The sequence below is a fragment of the Micromesistius poutassou genome, assembly GCF_964030765.1.
Source record: "Micromesistius poutassou genome assembly, chromosome: 16".
Classification (NCBI taxonomy): Eukaryota; Metazoa; Chordata; class Actinopteri; order Gadiformes; family Gadidae; genus Micromesistius; species Micromesistius poutassou.
In genome coordinates this window covers 7,968,710-7,987,227 of record NC_140286.1, presented here as the reverse complement: position 1 = coordinate 7,987,227, position 18,518 = coordinate 7,968,710, and the positions used below count along the sequence as shown (strand labels likewise).

The following is an 18,518-nucleotide window of genomic DNA, read 5'->3' as shown; positions in this document are numbered from 1 at the left end:
AACAGAACCATGGGCTGAAACATCTGGGGGGGTGGTGGCGGAAGGGGAGGGGGGGGGGGGAGGGGGGGTGGGTGAACACAAGTAGGAGGAACAAAGAGAGGGAACCGGGAGGGGAGGGGGAAGGGGGGAAAGAATGCAAAACTCCGGTTATGAAGCGCATGCAATGAGGGATCCATGAGTCCAAACCAACGGCTGAGAGATACTCAAAAGTGCAAACAGCGGAGCTGGATCAGTGTGAGAGCAGAGCTAGCGAGCTCACACGCTAGCCGCCAGGGTGGGGGGGGGGGTGGGGCAACAGCACTCAGCTGGAGTTTGACTGGGTGTCATTAAAGTGAAGAAGGTTGCTCTTTACAGTGCAGAGAGTTCAAATCTAAAAAAAAAAAGTTCAGACTTTCATTTTGAGGTTCAGGACAATGTGTACCAAGCTATTAGCTGCTTGTTGGATAGACTTCTAACCAGCTCGAAACAACTATTTTCAAGCATTAAATGCATCATTAATCTCTTAATTTTTTCAGGCAAGAGTCCAATTTAAGTAGTTATTAGTGTTTTTCTTTTTCGCTTAAAGCCATTGTTTCAGGATTGTCTTTTGCCTGTTCTTACTCAATCTGTGTAGACATTATGTGATGCAGAGGTCCGATAAGAAATGCAAGCTGTTAGCAGGTCTGTTAACATAGAGGTTGGCCCCAACAACCCCACTCCAACCAGCCTCACCAGGGGGCCCCTCCTGGCAGCCCGGGACAGGCAGACACAATATAAGACATTGGATAGAATGAAGAACAACCCTTCAGTTTAGTAGAAGATCATGTAAGCAAGCAGGCTGATCCAGTCACAGCTCTGAATGTTGTCCTTTTATTTACTATCCAACATCTGGCTTATGGAGAAGCCTTGCGAGAGGTTGTCAGCCCAGATCGTGCAGCAGGGATATACAGTATGTGCGTGTTCACATGTTGACTCACACAAGAAGCAAGCAAGCCAATGGCGTGAGGCGGAGACACAAAAGCGCGAGGCCAGCCAGCAAGATTCTTCCATCGGCGGCTCATTCAAAAAGTTGTATAACCCTGGAGTGGGCTCTCTCCTTTTTAAATGGAGCGCTGGTGTATTTTAAAACATGACACACTTTTCTCATCTCCTTGGCAACACCACAGAGTGTACCCGATGCAGTTGTGGTGTGTGAGCGATGGCGGGCGATTTAGCCGGGTGGACAAAAGCTCCACGGCTTGTTGCAGACCAATCGAGTGAGTGCCTGCAGACACTAACGTGCCGTAGCGCGCACGGCCGCACCGGAAGCGGTGGATTGATCACAGCATGCTGCTGCTATTGCCCTACTGTGACACAGCCAAATGGAAGAAGCTGGCTCAAGGACTCCCCCTCACACTCACACACCCCCCCCCCCCCACACACACACCCCAGACACTCTGCCCAGCAGCAACCTATGTTTCTGGCTGAAATTGAAGCAAGGCAGCAGGGAGGTGGGGGACAAGGCTGTGGCCGAGAGAAGGGGGCCACAGGGGCAGGCAGGGTGGGGCTGCAGGGGGGTGCTGCTGGCTATGAAGGCGTGCATGGGGATGCCGATGGGAATGCAGCGGCAGCGGGGAGGGATGGCGGTGGGGGTGGTGGTGGTGGAGGAGGTAGGTTGGAGGACGGGAAGGGGTTGGTGGCCGGTGTGGCTGAACTGGGTTGGCTCAAGGTCGGCCAAAGCAGGGGGGCTACTGTGGTTCGCCAGTAATGAATCTTTTTTTTTTGCGGGCTTTGCCTGCACGTGTTGCTATTTTGGGTTTGCACTAACTTTCAAAGCTTCACCTTGGTGGTGGGTGGGACAGCTGTTGTGGAGTGTTTCCTGAGAGTATGGGCCTATGGGTCTACCAGGCTCCAAATGCACATCACTGGTATTGTCATTAATTCCACCTGCTCATTCTGCACGCTCTGGCGACCGAGGGCCACATTCAGGGGCCTTACAATGGGCAACTAATGACTGCATACTTGGATGCATTTACATTGAGCCATAATGGAATGTAACATTCAGAAAATATACCCCTGGGTTTCCTAGTGACACTGATGCTAGACACAATTCATAGGCTAGCTCAATTTGACAATTTACTTATTTAATCCTTAGTTCAACCTCAAGTCATGTTTTCTATGCCACTGTATTAAACTATTCTGGCACCAATTGTAATCTGTGTGTGGCTGATAAAATGTAGACGATAATACGTTAATAACCAAGTGCAATGGTTTGGGGGGTTGATATTCTAATCACTACTACAGCGCATTCTAAGCAGCAGTCTTTTTCAGCAACGCTTGTGGGAAAGGCAACTTCACTTGTTTATGTGATACGGGGCGACGAGGGCATTCTTTCTTGCTTTCCATTTGTTTGTTTTTTGCAAGTGAAAGCAGCGAGAGAAAAGGGGAGGAGGTCTAAATGTTGCGAGGGATCCAAGCATATGAAAAGAATGGCGCCTGGACAACCAATCCCAGGTGGGCATCAATGGCACTTACCTGGAAGTCCGAGGCCAGGTCCCGCCCCAAGGTGCCGATGGGCGAATCGCGGGACATGGAGGTGACCGTGGACAGGAAGCTGCTGGACTCGGTGAGGTTGGGCATGGGCGACAGGTCGTCCGTCCGGTCCCTCATGCCCTCCCCCAAGTGGTCCACCTTCTCCATGAAGATGTGCAGCTCGGTGCGGAAGGCCTTCATGCGCGTGTTGATGGTGTCCAGGACCTGGGGGTCCGGCTTGGGGCCCCCCCCCGACGGCGCGCTGCAGTCCGGCGAGTCGCCGGCCGTCACTAGGAGCCTCCCTTCGAAGACCAGGCTGTCCGTGTCGGTGATCAGGCGGTCCACCGTCTTCCCCAGCCGGTCCGCCTCCCGCTTCACGTTGGACAGCGACTCGCGGTCCTCCCGCCTCCGGGCTGCCAGCTCCACGGCGCTGAGCTCGCTGCCCTCCGAGGGCTTGATGCTGCCGAACCCCGAGGTGGTCCCCGTCTTCTCGAAGAGGTCCTCCGAGTCGCTCTCACCGCCGACGGGCCCCTCCCTCTTGGGCTGCAGGAGGAGGAGTCGCCCCGCCTCCTCGTCCTCGGCGGTTTCCCGCCGGCCCGCGTCGCTCTCGGCGTCGCTGTCCCGGGGGCTGCCCGTGCGCATGCCCAGGTGGGCGGCCAGGTCACAGCGCTGCACGTTGGACATCAGCACGCGGTTCTCGTACTGCAGCTTCATCACCTTGCCGCTCAGCTCGTTGATCTGCATGCGCGCCGCCTTCAGTTCCTCCATCATCACCAGACTGCCGTTCCCGTTGCTGGGCCGGTACGACCCCCCCTCGCCGCCGCCGCCAACGATGTCCTCCCCGATCGCCGTGGCACCACCGCCGCCGCCGCCACTGCCGGGGCCAGTGGCGGGGCCGAACTTGAAGCGGTTGAGCTCCGAGGTCAGCTGCTTGTTGTGGTCCTCGATCTCCGAGATGGAGCGCCGCAGCAGCTCCGCCTCCTCCTCCACGAACTGCAGGTGGCGCCGCAGCTCGTTGGCCGACTCCAGGGCGTCGCCGCCGTAGGGCGACGAGGGCATGCTGGAGAAGGGCTCGCGGCCGAAGCAGTCCCGCTCGTACTGGCAGCGGATGTCCTCGTTCTCCGCCCGCAGGCTGCGGTTCTCCACCTCCAGCTCCACGATCTTCCGGCCCAGGATGTTGGCCTCCTCCTCCACCAGCTTGAGGCGCAGCCGCAGCTCCGCTTCGCGGGTGCTGTGGGGGCCGCCACCCGAGCACTCGGCCAGGGGCAGGGGGCTGTCCACATCGCCGTACACCGACTTGTACTTCTGCAGCTCCTGCTCCAGCTCGTCCTTCTCGCGGCCCAGCTTGGCCATCTTCTTCCTCATCAGCGTGGACTCCTCCTTGGCGAACTGCAGCTGGCAGCGAAGGTCAGCACTGTCCTCCTGGTGCGGGGGACGGGGGGCGGGGGGGGGGATGACACGTGAGAGAGACGGGGAGGAAGCAAAGGAAGTGAGAGAGAGAGGACCAGGGGGTTTGGAAAAAGATAAGGAATGCACAGGGTCACAAATTAAGGCTTACACATGATTTATCAAGCTGAAGGGTGGGGGTGGGGGGGGAAGATGAGAGTAGAGGGGAGCAAATTGATGGGAATCTCTCACCTGACTCATAGATTTCTTGTCTTTGAATGATTCCCTGCTGCCTCTCCGTCGTAATGCCGTCTGTGAAGAATCAAAGAGATTGGAGGAGTTGGAGTATTCATGCAGAAACACAAACACTAGCCATTCGATGGGTCATTATTGAGCGGACCGTGGACTGTGGAGCAGATGATAAATAGAGAATCACAAAGGCTGAAATGGACTGTACATGGACTGTAAATGGAGTGTACTCAGAAGGGCTCTTTGGATGTCGTGTGAGGATTTGTGTGTTCAAACATATGTTTCCTCGGCAATACATCACACCACATATACTGCAATCGAAGTCTAAAAAACTATTATGACTCAACTACGTATGCCAAAAAAATATGATGATTAATAATTGTAGGTGGCCAACTTAACTTCCATTGACTTTCGATCAACAAGATAATATCTCTCCCCATTTTTCGAAGACTGGGATGGCTGACAAGCATGATTTGGACTTTTTGGCACAGCCCCAGAAATCCTGAAGCATCTAATCACATTTTTTCTCCCCATCTGTTTGCCTTAACAATCTTAACAATCTAATAAAGAAGTATTTAAATCAAACCGGGGAGATCCCATTACATAATTATGATCTGACTCACGCACACGTGGGTCAACCCTAATAGCCCGTATCAAAAGCTTACATCTGGACCCGATGTAAATCCGAGGGCCCGAGGCAGAAACACGACACAGGGCGGATGAACCGCACGCGTAATTCCAGTGGGTGTCACTTGAATTTGCACTCGTGTCCCAGAAGAAACTCGAGGCGAGACGGGATCAACCCTGGGACAGGGGTTTGGGTGTCACTTTGGGGCAGGGGGGGAGGTTTGAGTTGAGTGGGACAATGTGCGTTGTAGTGCAGTGTATTCCAGCGCTCCATGTGACAGACAGATCTTGGCCCGGCTCAGAGTCAGCGACACACAGCAGTGTGACCGCCGCCCCTCCCTTCCAACAACCCCACCGACCCCCCCCCCCCCCACCCCCCGCCAGACGGAGAGGGGAAATCCGTCCGCTCTCCAACACACGGCCGCTGCACGCAAAGCCCGGATCAAAAATAAGCGGTATCTGGCACGGTCGCTCACAGCTTTCCCGACTCATAAAATCCTTCCTGTTCTTTTTTTGTTTTTTTGTCGATCAGGGAATGCAAATCCACTACCCGGAGGCAGTGGCAGAGGGAGGGAAGGTTAGCGACGGACGAGGGGAGAGAGAGCAGGCCGTGAGGGGGCAGGGGGAAGGAGAAGGGAGGTGCGGAAAAGGGGGGATTGGAGGGAGCGGGACAGACGGAGATCGGTGGGAGGCCTTCGCTCCATTAGCGAGGGGCGCGGAGCGTTTCAGTCAGGGGGCATATTGTTGTTTTCCCACAAACAGATTGCCGCTCCGGTGGCGAGGTACGAAAGGTCCACGCCGGACGCTCCCAAGGCGATGGAAAAATATCTGGTGTGCACACACACACACACACACATGATCACCCTCTCATATTTCCATCATTCATTTAGTGAGGTAAGTGGTAACTGGTAAGTGGTAAGTGTCTGGTCTGCCATTCTGCTCAACCTCAACTCCCACTCAATTTGCCAGAACCCAAATTTAGATGAAAACACCTCAATTTAAGTCTTGGCTCTGATCTGGGTACGGTTAGTACTTTCTCTGCAGATTTGGAAGATAACGTAGAAAATGCTCACTTAAAGAGTAACCAAATGAAAAGGTCAAAAAGGCGAGCTCTTCAGCACGGAGACTGCTCTGCCAAACTTAACCGGCCCGTGGGCCTGTTTGAATCATTCATGGCAGGGACAGATGGAAAAGAGCGAGAGAGAGAGAGAGAGAGGGTGAGGTGAGCCTATTCTGCCCGGAGCCGGGCTGGACCTTGAGTCACTCTCTGGCAGGCTCCCCTCTTTCCACGGACCAGGAGAACCCTCCTTAGAAACATAAGTGTCAACACTCAGCGGGAGCACAAGCACAAAGCATCGGTTCTCTACGAGCGCGTACATAGAAAAAGAGAAAAACAGCTTTGAGTACAAAACAGAAAGAACCCTTTCATATCATGCCATGGTAAAGCGGCTTCTGTATTTGGGTCCTGCACAGCGGAAAGACACGATCGTACGGTATGCTTCCCGACCAACTCACGTGTATCCACACAGTCACAGTGTGTGCCCACATTTGGCACAAACAAAAGGAAGAGCATTTTGGGCGAATTGTCATCGAATTTACACACAAAATCTGCGGTGTCCCAGAAGGAACTCTGATGCTAAATAAGGCATTTGGTGCAGTTGCAGTTACAATACGTTCCACAAATCTCTCTCTAAATCGTCTTGTCCTTGAATAAAAAAGCGCTTTAAAAGGCTCAACATGTGCCATCGGGGGGGGGTCGTCTGCCTGTCACTCCTGATTTTCATCTCCCTGCTGTAATGTCTCCTCCTTGTTGTGAACAAGACTCCACTCCTGTGTCGGTGTAATCGGAGGGAGTACCCTGCCTGCCACAGTGAGCATTTGCCAATGGAGTCTTTCTTGAGTGGCCCCTGTGCCTCGAATAGGTAAGATCGTGTTACTTCGGTTAAAGGAGACCCTGCACTAAACCATCTGTCACACAGTCACAGATGCCTTGATGGAAATAAGGCATCAAGTGTGTGTGTGAGTGTGTGTGTGAGTATGAGTATGCAGGTGTGCGTGAGAGAGAGAGGGAGAGCAATAGAGAGCAGAAGTGTTTGTGAGCATGTGTAGTTCACTTAATAACAGGCTTCCTTCTCAAAAGCATGAACCAGCTCGGAGTCAAAAGTCAGACTTATGTACCTCAACTTGAGCAGAACTGTATATGCTTGGTATGGGATGCTGATAACATAATACAGTACGCCGTTGTACAATGACGTGCTTCTGATTACACTAGGCAAATCAAGAAGTAGCTATACCCTAGATATAAACGTTTATACAAAACGTGCAACTCTGAAACATGTAACTTAAAAATAAACAGACTATATAAGCTTCATGTACATGAAGTCATTATTACGCTTATCCACCTTATTCCGTGACTGTTCTATTTCCCATGATTCATAGTGGCCTGCCGGTTTTCCATTTCCGGTCGAGTGCTGTTTACATAGCGGCTAGCACATCTGCACCGCTAGTGCATATCTTGAAGGCTACGACAATCGTTTTAAAATTTATATATTACATTAGGTTAAAATGGCAAGTCGACGGTGGCTACACACCAAACTCATCCTCTCACTAAAGTACTACCAGCTACGTATTCTCGCTTCTAACCGGAAATGGGAAATCAGACTGGTCGTCATGGCGGCGCGCATTGTTTAGCCTGGAATAAGGTGGATAGTGAGGAGATTAACCCAATACCTACCGCTCCCTACTCCAACAAATGAATTTGGGTAGAATACAATTGCCCTTTTTCACAGAGTCCTCTTAGGACAAACATAGGTGTTGCTTATAACCTTAGTTACAGTCCGCCATGGTACATCACAGGAGCAGACCCAAAGTTAGTGTTATAAGCAACACCTGCATTTGTACTACGATGACACCGCTGTGAAAAGAGTCTTGTGTAAAAGAAGAGAAGAGAAAAATCAATCAATCATTTACAAATATCATTTCAAGCCGGAACAGGGATCGCAGTGAAAGTGGTTGTGTGGGACAATCGCAGCCCTTTACCGTGGCCCTCCCTCGACCCAATCTCCTCCTGACCAGTGTGGTTCCAGCCTGCCTCCGCACCGCTCAGAGCGAGTGTGCTAATCCAGGACGGGGAGGGGAACCACCAGACATGGTGTAACTCCCGGCCGCGGCGACAGATCTCATCTCCCCAGGGAGACGGCGGATTAGGACCACTTCCCCCACAAAGCTCCTCACAAACGCATAAGCGCGCCTTGCTGCATACAAGCACGACGCACGCAGTGGGAGAGGGAATATAGAGGGTAATACATGCTGCGGCCATGCAGTACCTGTCCCTGAGCCAAAGGAATGATTCCTATATTAGTTTGTTTGTTTGTTTGTTTGTATCGTTTCCTGTGTACAGTGCCATGGGGGCCCTGAAAGGCATTACCGGTATATGAATATTATTATTGAGTGATTGACATTATTATACATAGCAATTATTAGATACAGATACCTAAAACAGAACCTTTCACAATCCAAGCCTAATTTATTATTTTTTTCCTTTCTCATCTGGAATTAATCTGCTGATATATTCTTTTAATACTGGTTGTTTGGATCTGGGAGAGTGTGAAAAAATGTATCCGAAATGTGTTTTAGTTTATTTATTTTGGGATTCATCCGAAACATGGCTAGGTCTAACTAGAGACCAAACACTGAATAAACTATCGTATCTGCTAAGGAGTCAGTTCACACATTCACTAGAGATATGTCACAGTCACAGACTCATACCACCTCCAAAGTGGCTCAAGTAGTGAGTGTTTCTCTGATCCAAAATATAGAGCAGGATCACTGAAACCAAGACGCCATATTATGTCAGTACATGATGTATATACTCCGACACACACACACACACTTAGTCTCCCACTTCATTTCAGATGACGTCTTCCACAGTGGATGTGTGCAAGACTTGAGAGGAGGAGAGGAAAAGTGTGTGCGTGTATGAGAGCAGTGCCTTCTCCGTTCACTCCCAGCGGGTCATTGGCTGCTAATCCTCCCATTGCCCATCCCCGCCCCCCCCCCAGCTCCCGCCTGGCTGGCTGTCTGTCTGAAGGCCCAGGGGACAGCAGCCTCCCTGCAGCAGCTAGCCAGCACACCAGCTGGCTGGCTGGCCCTAGCCTGGCTGGCTGGGTCTTCTGAGTGTCCCGCTGAAGGCACGTGCGTACGAAATGTGTGCAAGCCATGCACTTGCAAATGCATATGGTTGTGTGGAGAGGCCATATATCAGTAGTTTCATGATGCATGCATGAAATGTGTTAGGGACAAGACAGGTTTGCATGTGTAAGTGCTTGTGCGTGTGTGCGTGCAATAGAGCGAAGAACACCAGGTGAAGCCTGGCGATGCTTGTGATATACAGGAGGTATGTGAGACTCCGGCCATTGCACGTCTTTCACGCCTGCTTAAATGTCTCCAAAGTAATTGAGGATCACTCTGCCTGTGCGTGTGTGCGTGCGCCCGCTCTGTTTCTGTGAGCCGGCCTTTCGTTGATCCGAGGATCCGAGGATCCATGCCTGCAAACCCAGGCCTCCTGGGAAGCTTTGATCAGCTGTACAGTGAGCTCCAGGGGACAGTGTTCCACTATAGGGTTGAACCTGGCTGCATCCTAAGCGGCTACACTGGGACCCGACTCAATTATCTGGTAGGTGGGTATGCAGCGAACAACAAGACCAAATTGGAACACAGTGTATTTGGGGAAGCATCTGTATGCAACAGCTTGGCCTATTTAGGATTATTTCTGTTATTTTTCAGAGGCACAGCGCCTGGAAAGTGTGGCGTCTGCTGGCCGTAACAGGGAGAGTGTGCGTGTGCGTGTCAGTGCGAGTGTGTCTGTGTGTGTGTGCACGTTTCTTGCCTGCGTGTGTGCTTGTACGCGGTAGGAAGTGAGTGCACACAAAGATCAGTTATCTCCAGCCACACCCTACCGACACACATACCGCATTGCCCCAACCCCCCCGCCCCCAACATCAATAAATATTTTTGACCAACGCACAGGCTCAAAGAGGATTAGTAGGCTAGTTAATAGCAAACGCATCAAGCCCCATCCCATTACAGAGATCTGCATGAATAAAGTGTCAAATCTGAGCCGTAATCCATTTTGATAATTAATTCTTAAGTCCACGCGATTGAATAAGAGAGTGTCCTCCCCACCACCCCCGTCCAGGCATGATGGCATCTCTGGGCTTCTCTCAGGCAAGAGACCAGGGCTGCCGCTGCAGAAGGGAGAGTGGATTGTGAGTGCCTTGTGTGGTACGGTGCGCATATCGACGTACAGGCCATCCATCTCTGCCGGGCAGCGCCTACAGCGGGCGAACACGCCATTCATTAGTTTTGCTGTACCTTGATGTAGTGCTGCTGCTGCGATGGGCCAATCAGAGACAGCACTAGCACACCGTTTTTAGGGGGATTCAAAATTGCAGAGTGGGAAAACGGCACACATAATTAAACTATAGCGTGGGGCGCTTCTTCAAACAATTTGCCTAAACCAATCCAAACTGATCCAATTATTGTGCTGTGTGCGCACGCGCATGTGCTGTGTGTGCTGTGCAGAGGTAAAACAAGCTATATGCAACGCTTGGAGGTCACTGCAATGTCAGCCTCTCCCTGTCGGATGGGACTTTTTTTCTCGTAAACGGTCTCCAGCTGGTGACTGTGCGGCTGGCCGTCTTCAGCCATCCAGAGGCATCAGGCAGTGCCACGTCACCCCCCCCCCCCCCCCCCCCCTCAGCAGCAGCACCTGCAGAGGCTGGGAACACTGGACATATTGACCGCCTGTCTGCAGGCTTTAAAGGAGATGCCCGGCTGGGATGTTCTCAGTGACACAATCAATCCATCTGCAGTCCAGCAGTAGGGAACCCACGGGGTCATGTCAGTGTTGCCACGCCAGTGTTTGGACAAAGAATCCTATGCTGTGTTAGTTTTTTGTTAGTTGCTGAAACAAGGGTCATGGTGACAACGGAGTACAACATCTTATCAACTTAAAGACAACGCGTTGTGCCAATAGTGATGGTGATGTTCTGTCGCTGCTGTAACCATTTATTTTCTTTTGCGTGGACTATAAAATATAGATGATGTACAATTATATATACACTTAAAGTCCACACTGATGGCCGTGCTATGTTTTCCATGGAAACGTTCATCAATACAGTAAGTTAAGTTCTCTAAAACAGGTCTCTTCCCGGATCTCACGACAGACCCGTCCGTAGCATCGACCGTCACTAAGCACGTGGTCTAAGCAAGGTGTGCTAAATGAGCCGTCTGCACTGCTGCTTGTTTAGCACTTTAAGCTATTCTGGGATGTCTCCTGAGGTATACAAGACCTATAGCAACACATGGACTGGAGAGAAGGAAAACACAAAAACACATCGCGTCTTGAAGGAATAAGCACTGGTAGCTAAAGCGATCCAGGCTGGTCCTGTATAGCGGCCATACATCATCTCCCAGAGGTGAGATCTTCACGATATGCTAGTGTCAAAGGGTACGGCGCAGATGGGTAGGGCTTTTGCACTAAATCATCACTATTATCTCGATGTTGCCGATCAGTGTAGTGTGTGTTGAGGCCATGATTATACACAACAAACGCTGCTGAGAACAGATTAGCCAAGCTTCAGGGAATGTCTCTAGGGGAAATTGTAAAATGAACACCAATTGCTTCAAACAAGAAGATCAATCATTTTCTTCTTCTATGCTTATGATAGGAAATAAAGTTATGTTGGCTTTTTTGAGACCAAATTGATAGATTGTAGCAAAACATGAGCACAGAGCAGCAAGGGTGCAAAAGGTGACCGCACACACCCGATAAGAACGTAGTATCTTGCGTGTGTTTCTTCGCATATCGTCTGTGTGTGCACACAAAAATTTTTTAAGCGCATGTGTCAGTAAATCACTGCACATATGAATGAATGCATGGGTACGTGCACATAGGCCAGTCAAAGTGCAATGGGGGTAAGAATTATGTCTGCACACACACATCCTCCCTGTTGGACCAGTGGCAGGGACAGAAACCATGCATGCCCTAAAGTGCAGCGCCACAAAATATTGACTGGGTGACTGGGGGGGCTTCCATTTACAAATCACCGGTGGTGGGACTAGCCCGCGGTCCCTCTTCCTGGCTCCCAGGTGAGAAGCCTTCCATCCAGGGCAGCAGCACCAGTGTGCTGCAACGCTGAGGCCAGCTGGCACCATGCTAAAACACACAGCTAAGAGTCAGAGAACTATGGGTCTCGAAAAGAAAAGAAACCATTCCGCCTTTAAAATCTCTTGAATTCTCACTCACAATCACAAGCTACGTTATGGACAAACGTTATGGAAATCCTAGTTTACATCTAATACTCTCTTCTAATGTCCCAAAAAATATGTTCCATCAAATCCATTGCGATCTCAGGTATTTTCAATCTTTTGATTTCCTTCAAGCTTATTTCATGCCGGGAGTCTATTTGACTACGTAGCCAAGCGGGTTACGCAGTCACTACAGAATCACTGTACACTCACATTCATCACAGCGAAGGTCTCAAGGTCTATCAGACTTTTAGGAAGCACAAACTACACAATCAGCGAGAGTCATCGCTGCACCAGGGTTTTCAGCATTTTATGACAACAAAAAACAATGAGCTATGTGCATCTACATGGACCCATCGTCTTTGATTGAACAAAACTTTATTTGATCAAACACGGTAGGGCACAATAGTAATACCATCTATGTCTTTGTCTTTTATATTTATTCATTCATTCATTCATTTATTTAACAGTGCAAACCCATACACCAATATGCAAGATTCTAATAGCACAATGCTATTCTAGTAGCATGAGTGTGTGTGCATGTGTGAGACATTAACTTGCTGGCAACCCATTCCCGAATGCCTCCACATTATGCTGAATCGGCAGGACTCTACACTGAGAGAAAGAGTGATGTAGAGAGAGAGAGGGATCAAGAGGAAAAAAAGAGCTGAAGAGAGGGAGGGACGGAGGGACGGGCCGACACAGACAGACAAACAGACAGACATGATAATAAAACAAAGTTGAATTATGAATCCTGAAGTGTACAACACACTCAATTGTTGCCGTTTCGTTGGCATGGTGAGAAATGTGTCTGGTCCTAGCGACTGTGCATGGACAGGGTGTAGCTTCACTGGCTTCAAGTCAATAACTGACTGGTCCATTAGCTAAACCAAGTAGAAATCAACCAACCCTGAGCTTCTTTTGTGTGTAAGTAACGACCGCTGCCCGGAAGGAGGGTCCATCACCGGCCTGCGCTCTGACAGATGGCTAGGGACCGGGAAATCGAAGAGTTTCACGTGGAAATGTCCAACTAAAGAAGGTTTTCCTCCCCCTTCCTCACAATCCTTCCAATAACACCCACATTCCATGCACCAACACTGTGTTTATGAGGAGCATGTGCTCTCTTTTCGTGGCATAGATGTGCAATACATAATGTATCGTAATGACCAACCAATAAGCTCGCTCCGAAAAGGTTGCTGGTTCCAGAAACCCTATACAGCCATTCCGCTGTGGCAGTGTGGTCGATAATACCATCCAATCCCTTTCCTTAAATACACTTCCTGTCATTTCCTCTGCCGAGGGAACCAAGAGGACCACAAGGTCGGTATAACAACAGGCACCTCCCGACAGGCCCGCAGGAGAGAGACGTGCATGAGCATCCAAATCATGCACCTTGCTGTAACACCACGGAGACACAGATCCCCCCCCCCCCCCACTCTCCAGCTGAGCCCGACCACGCCTCCCAGGGGGAAGTCATCAGAGAGGATGACCCCCTCTCTGCTGGTCCGCACCCCAGGGTGTGATTTGAATCTCCGGCACGCTTCTGAGAGGTCCTGCTCACTCTACTGCCTCCTGTCTAGACTAGACGAGCTTCGAGGGACGTCTCACCGTCTGCGGTGCCACACACACACACACACACACACACACACACACACACACACACACACACACACACACACACACACACACACACACACACACACACACACACACACACACACACACACACACACACACGTGTCAGGAGGAGGACTTGCTTCGCGTCCTACTGATACTGACGCACAGCTATAAACGTCAGGCACATCGTGTTTGCTTTCATGAACCGCTGGCAGTGCTAACGGCTAGCTATAAATGACACGACGCCACGGACAGCTCAGAGGAGAGGAGAGGAGGGAGGAAAGGAGGAAAGAGGAAGGAGAGAGGAAGAAGGAAAGGAAGAACGAGAAAGGAGAGAGAGAAGGAAGGAGAGGAGGAAAGAGAAGGAAGGAAGGGAGGAACAAGGAAGGAGAGAGGAGGAAGGAAAGGAGGAAAGAGGAAGGAAAGGAGGAAAGAGGAAGGAGCGAGGAGTAGGAAAGGTGGAAAGAGGAAGGAGAGAGAAGGAAGGAAAGGAGGAAGAAAAGGAGGAAAAAGGAAGGAAAGGAGGGAGTAGGAAAGGAAGAGGAGGAACAACGTGACGAGGAAGCAGGAATTGGAGTTACCACCTCGTCTGCCTGCTAAAATCCCAGAGCAGGTTGGCAAAGGATTCTGGGACGACGGGTTTGCTTGGCAGGAAGCCAACAATGCGTAATGTGGGCTGAATGAGAGCCAAGAGGAGGAGAAGGCACTCATATGACGACATGGAGAGGATGGAGATAAGACCGATGACAGTCAGCCTCATCCCAGCGCCCCCCCCCCCCCCCCCCCCATGACAGAAATAGTGCTGACGAATCACAACGCAGGATAAACAGATATTACCTTTAGCATACCGTTCCTGCCAGAACAAATCCCATCAAGTCCCAGACATATAAAGTAATGGAAATAACTGCATTACTGGAGTTACTGGAAGGAGAGAAAGGGAGGGAGGGGGGAGGGAGAGAGACCCCTAATACTACAATTCAGACCAATGCTTAGGCCATCAACAGGAGGGCTAACTGCTACAAAAGATACAAATATGCCAATTTTCACAAAAGGTCAATTTCCCTTTGAATTAGTTTTCAGAAATGTTGATAAAAACAATTTCACTGGATTTATTAGCGTAGCGTCTATGTAGTAAGTATCTGTCCCCTGACCATTTGCGCAGGGGTTGTTCTCAAACGAGGACAATACAAGTCTGTTCAATGAACTCGCAATTCTGCGTAAGACTGGAAAGAGCACACTTGTCCTTGAGTGTGGTCAAAATACATTTGACCACACTCTGCCCCGTTGAAACGCCCGCCAAGCTCCAATCAAGTCCTCATCAGTGGCCGACTGCCGTCTAGCAGGCGATGGAAGCTAATTAGCCTAGCATATTTAAGGCCGTCCTAGTTTGTAATACTCAAACCAGATTTATACTTTCCCCCTCACAACGGTCCAAGTTCATTAGTCAGTGCAACTGTTACAGGGTGACTATAATGTAATGAAAAACACACAAGCAGGTGCTATAAATAACAGTAACACAATTCCCTCCCTATGAAGCCGAGATGTACAGTTGCCTCCAGTTCCTCCTCGGCCGAGCCCTGCTCTCCCTCCGTTAGAGGAGGTGTCAGCTGGGGCGGCGTGGTAGGGTCGAGCAGAGGGGGACGAGGAGGAGGAATTGGATGGGGTGGGGTGGGGGGGGGGGGGGGAGGAATTGGGTGGGTGGGGGGGGAGGAATCGGGTGGGTGGGAGGGGGAAGACAGGAGGATGAATTGGATGGGGTGAGAGGGGGGAGAGGAGGATGAATTGGGTGGGTGGGAGGGAAGGGAGGAAGAGGAGTAGGAATGGGGTGGGAGGGGGGGGGAGAAGAGGAGGAATTGGATGGGAGGGGGTGAAGCCGCCGTCCAGCTGGCTGATAATGAGGTCGGACCCCCGCCTCCCCGGAGTGTCGCCGGGTTCACAATAACCCCGGTAATGAGCAGGACGATGGCTCCCTCGACACACACCCGTCCTTTGTGTCAAGTGAGCGATAAAGCGGGAGGGGGGGATGGGGGTGTGGGGGGGGGGGGTGCAGGGTGGAGGTGGGCGGTCGCGGGTTAACTACTGAAAGAGAGAGAGAGAGAGGCCCTAAACTAGACAGAAACAGAGAGCGAGGAGGGGGTGTGGTGGACCAGACATATTTGGCCATTAAGGAAACACTCACTGGCTCAGATATCTTCCATCTCAGGGTCGTTAAAAGATAACAAAACTGCACCCAGGTGGCGTCGGTAACGATGGAGGGGGGGGGGGGCAGCTAACATAGCATCTTTACACCTTACCAGAAGGGTGGTGTAGACAAGTCAAGTCAAACTTCATTTATATAGCACATTTCGAGTGTATCGGAAGATGCTTGACTATTAACATCTAACCAATTAATAATGCCAATAGCAGTGAAACCGAAACAATAAAACAAATAAAATACTTACAAGATTTAAAAAAAAAGTGTAAAGGATGGAGAGGAGATCGATGAAGGTTTTGAGATATTCTTCACCAACCAACTGACAATACATAGCGATGGCTGAGTGAAGACTTGGTGTCATCCGATTAGAGAAGATGCTACTTTACGGTGTGTTGATGAGCATTGTTCAGTCCAGTCATAGTACAGTACACTGACGGCAAAGAAAAGCAATTCAATAAAACTTAAGCTGAAGAGGCAATTCCTATGTGGTATTGTTGCCCGTCCAACCGTCTCTTCAGAATAAGTTGGTCCCTGTAGAATAAGTTGGTCCCCTGTACCAAGTACTAGGAATATTGTACTGTCTGGGTGGCTGCTTGTCTGTCTGAGAACTTATCCCGTGTTTTATTTATTTTATCCCCCTTTTTTTTCCTCAATGTTGCAGTCCATGTGCTGTGTGTTTTTCCTCCATGTTTTAGTCCTTTGTGTTGTTTCTCCACCTTAAGGACCACAATGGAAACAAGCCTTTGGGCTTTATTGTGTTTTTAAATCCTTTTGAACACTTTTTTTAATTGTTGTTCAATAAAGTTTTCAATCAATCAATCAAAAGGTCTTCACCATAATAAGGTCTGCCTGGTCGACCTTGCTATGAAAATAAGACTTCAAACCTACATACAGAAGCAATAGACGTGACACAGCATCATCAACTAAGGTTGATCATATTTAATACCATTTACGTTAGTTACCGTTTGTGTAGTCAAAGTGTGTACAATACACGCTCTGTATCCTGCAGAAAAAGTACAATTTCTTTCAGAAAGATAACTCAACAGTTGAAAGGGAGAAGGAGTGATGACTCAGAGAGGTGGAATAAAAAGTGTGATGTCGACGTGTCTGAATGAGAATACCAGATAGTGTTGTTAGGTTGTCTCCATCGCCAAGTCCACTAGAACATCCAATACATTGTGACTTCCCTGGAGAGATGGAAGTGTCCCCACTACGTCTCTCCCCCTAATGTGCTGATGTTCTCTTGTAATGAAATGACACAATCCACTCAAAAAAAATTTTTTTTGGTTGAAGATAACAGAGTGCGTCTCCGAAATGCTTGGCTGAGGCAGAATAATACTTGAGAAAGACATGTATTACCCTTGTCTCATACTAGAGTGAAAGAAGGTAGGAGTGAATCTTGAACATGGAGTTTGTCTGTACTGACATAGTTTAAAAAATAAGTGCATTTTTTTTGGATTATGTGAGGCTACGACAAAAGTAGGATTAGGGTGTGATTAAAAAAAAATACAAAAAATGAAAAGCTAAACCACTTAGAGTTTTAGAAATTACCACTAAATGTAAAAAGAAAATGGACCTGAAACTATAGTCTGTTAATAGTCACAAATCCAAAGCAGGACTCGAGTGGATTAACATAACATCTCTACTCTAGCTGTTCTGGTCGCTATGCTGGAACAGTATCTTGGTGACAAATCTCCATGACTCACAAGCCCTGCTCACGCTCTCCATATGCCCAGACTATCAACAGCCACACAGCGCCTGGAGAGGAGGGACCGCCATGGAGTCACCCTATTGCCTTCTCATAGCTCTTGGCAACCAAACATTGCCAAAACGTGAAGCCATTAAACTGAAGCAGTCAATTGTGTTTTGGAAAAGCTCAGTCCACAATTTAGTCATCCGAAATAACATCCTAATACCTAGGCGGAGCGAATACAATTATTGTGGAGGGGGAAAATGTGTCCCATTAAGAAGATTGATGGATACTTCCTTTTATCACTTATAATTCAGATGCATGGCCAGAAAACTTGCCTGTGGATTTAATACCTTGCCGATATTTGAAAGAACCAGAAGCAGCTTCAGAAAGAGCCAGTGTTTTTTGGACAACAAAAACCGCCCATGAAACCATTATGACCAATTTGACCCTCGAAAGGCTGCCCCACATTTTGGAACAAGCTCAAGGTATTTCCCTCTCTGACCTTCGCATGAAAGACCCGGCCCTACACTCTAGCCTGCTCGGACACCGTCATCCAGCCCATAAATAGAACTGAAAATCCCTTTGGATAGAGCAGGGCCATGCTGGCAAACCTCTTATGGGAGTTTGAATGACTGTTCCTCCTTACTCGTCTGTTTCATCATGGTTCTGCATTAGGATAAGGCACAGCAGAACAGAGGGGCATGATGGGACAATGAGTCCTTTGGATTCCTCTTTTGTTTTATCAACTGATTTCCCTCAATGTTACAGCACATTCCATGCTACACCTGAGATATTGCCTACAGATAACTATAACCGTGATTTAAAGGAGAGGGATTTTTGCCCAGGTTCCCTGATTTTCAATCCTGGGCAGAATAAACATTCATGCTCAGGGTTTCATGCTTAGGGCTTTTTTTCACTTTGGGAGCAAATCCACTGGATTACTTTTTCCTC

The 18,518-nt window shown here is 49.4% G+C and overlaps 1 protein-coding gene across 1 annotated transcript in view; it reads right to left on the bottom strand.

The window, feature by feature from the left end:
* The window catches only part of mtcl1 (microtubule crosslinking factor 1), a gene marked incomplete at its 5' end in the record, with an annotated part of 46,931 nt that overhangs the window by 21,138 nt on the left and 7,275 nt on the right, over positions 1–18,518 (bottom strand). Inside the window, 2 exons of the mRNA XM_084481476.1 lie at positions 2,494–3,912; positions 4,129–4,188. Of these exons, the coding sequence (XP_084337602.1) occupies positions 2,494–3,912; positions 4,129–4,188 (1,479 nt within the window). The remainder of the gene's footprint in view (positions 1–2,493; positions 3,913–4,128; positions 4,189–18,518) is intronic.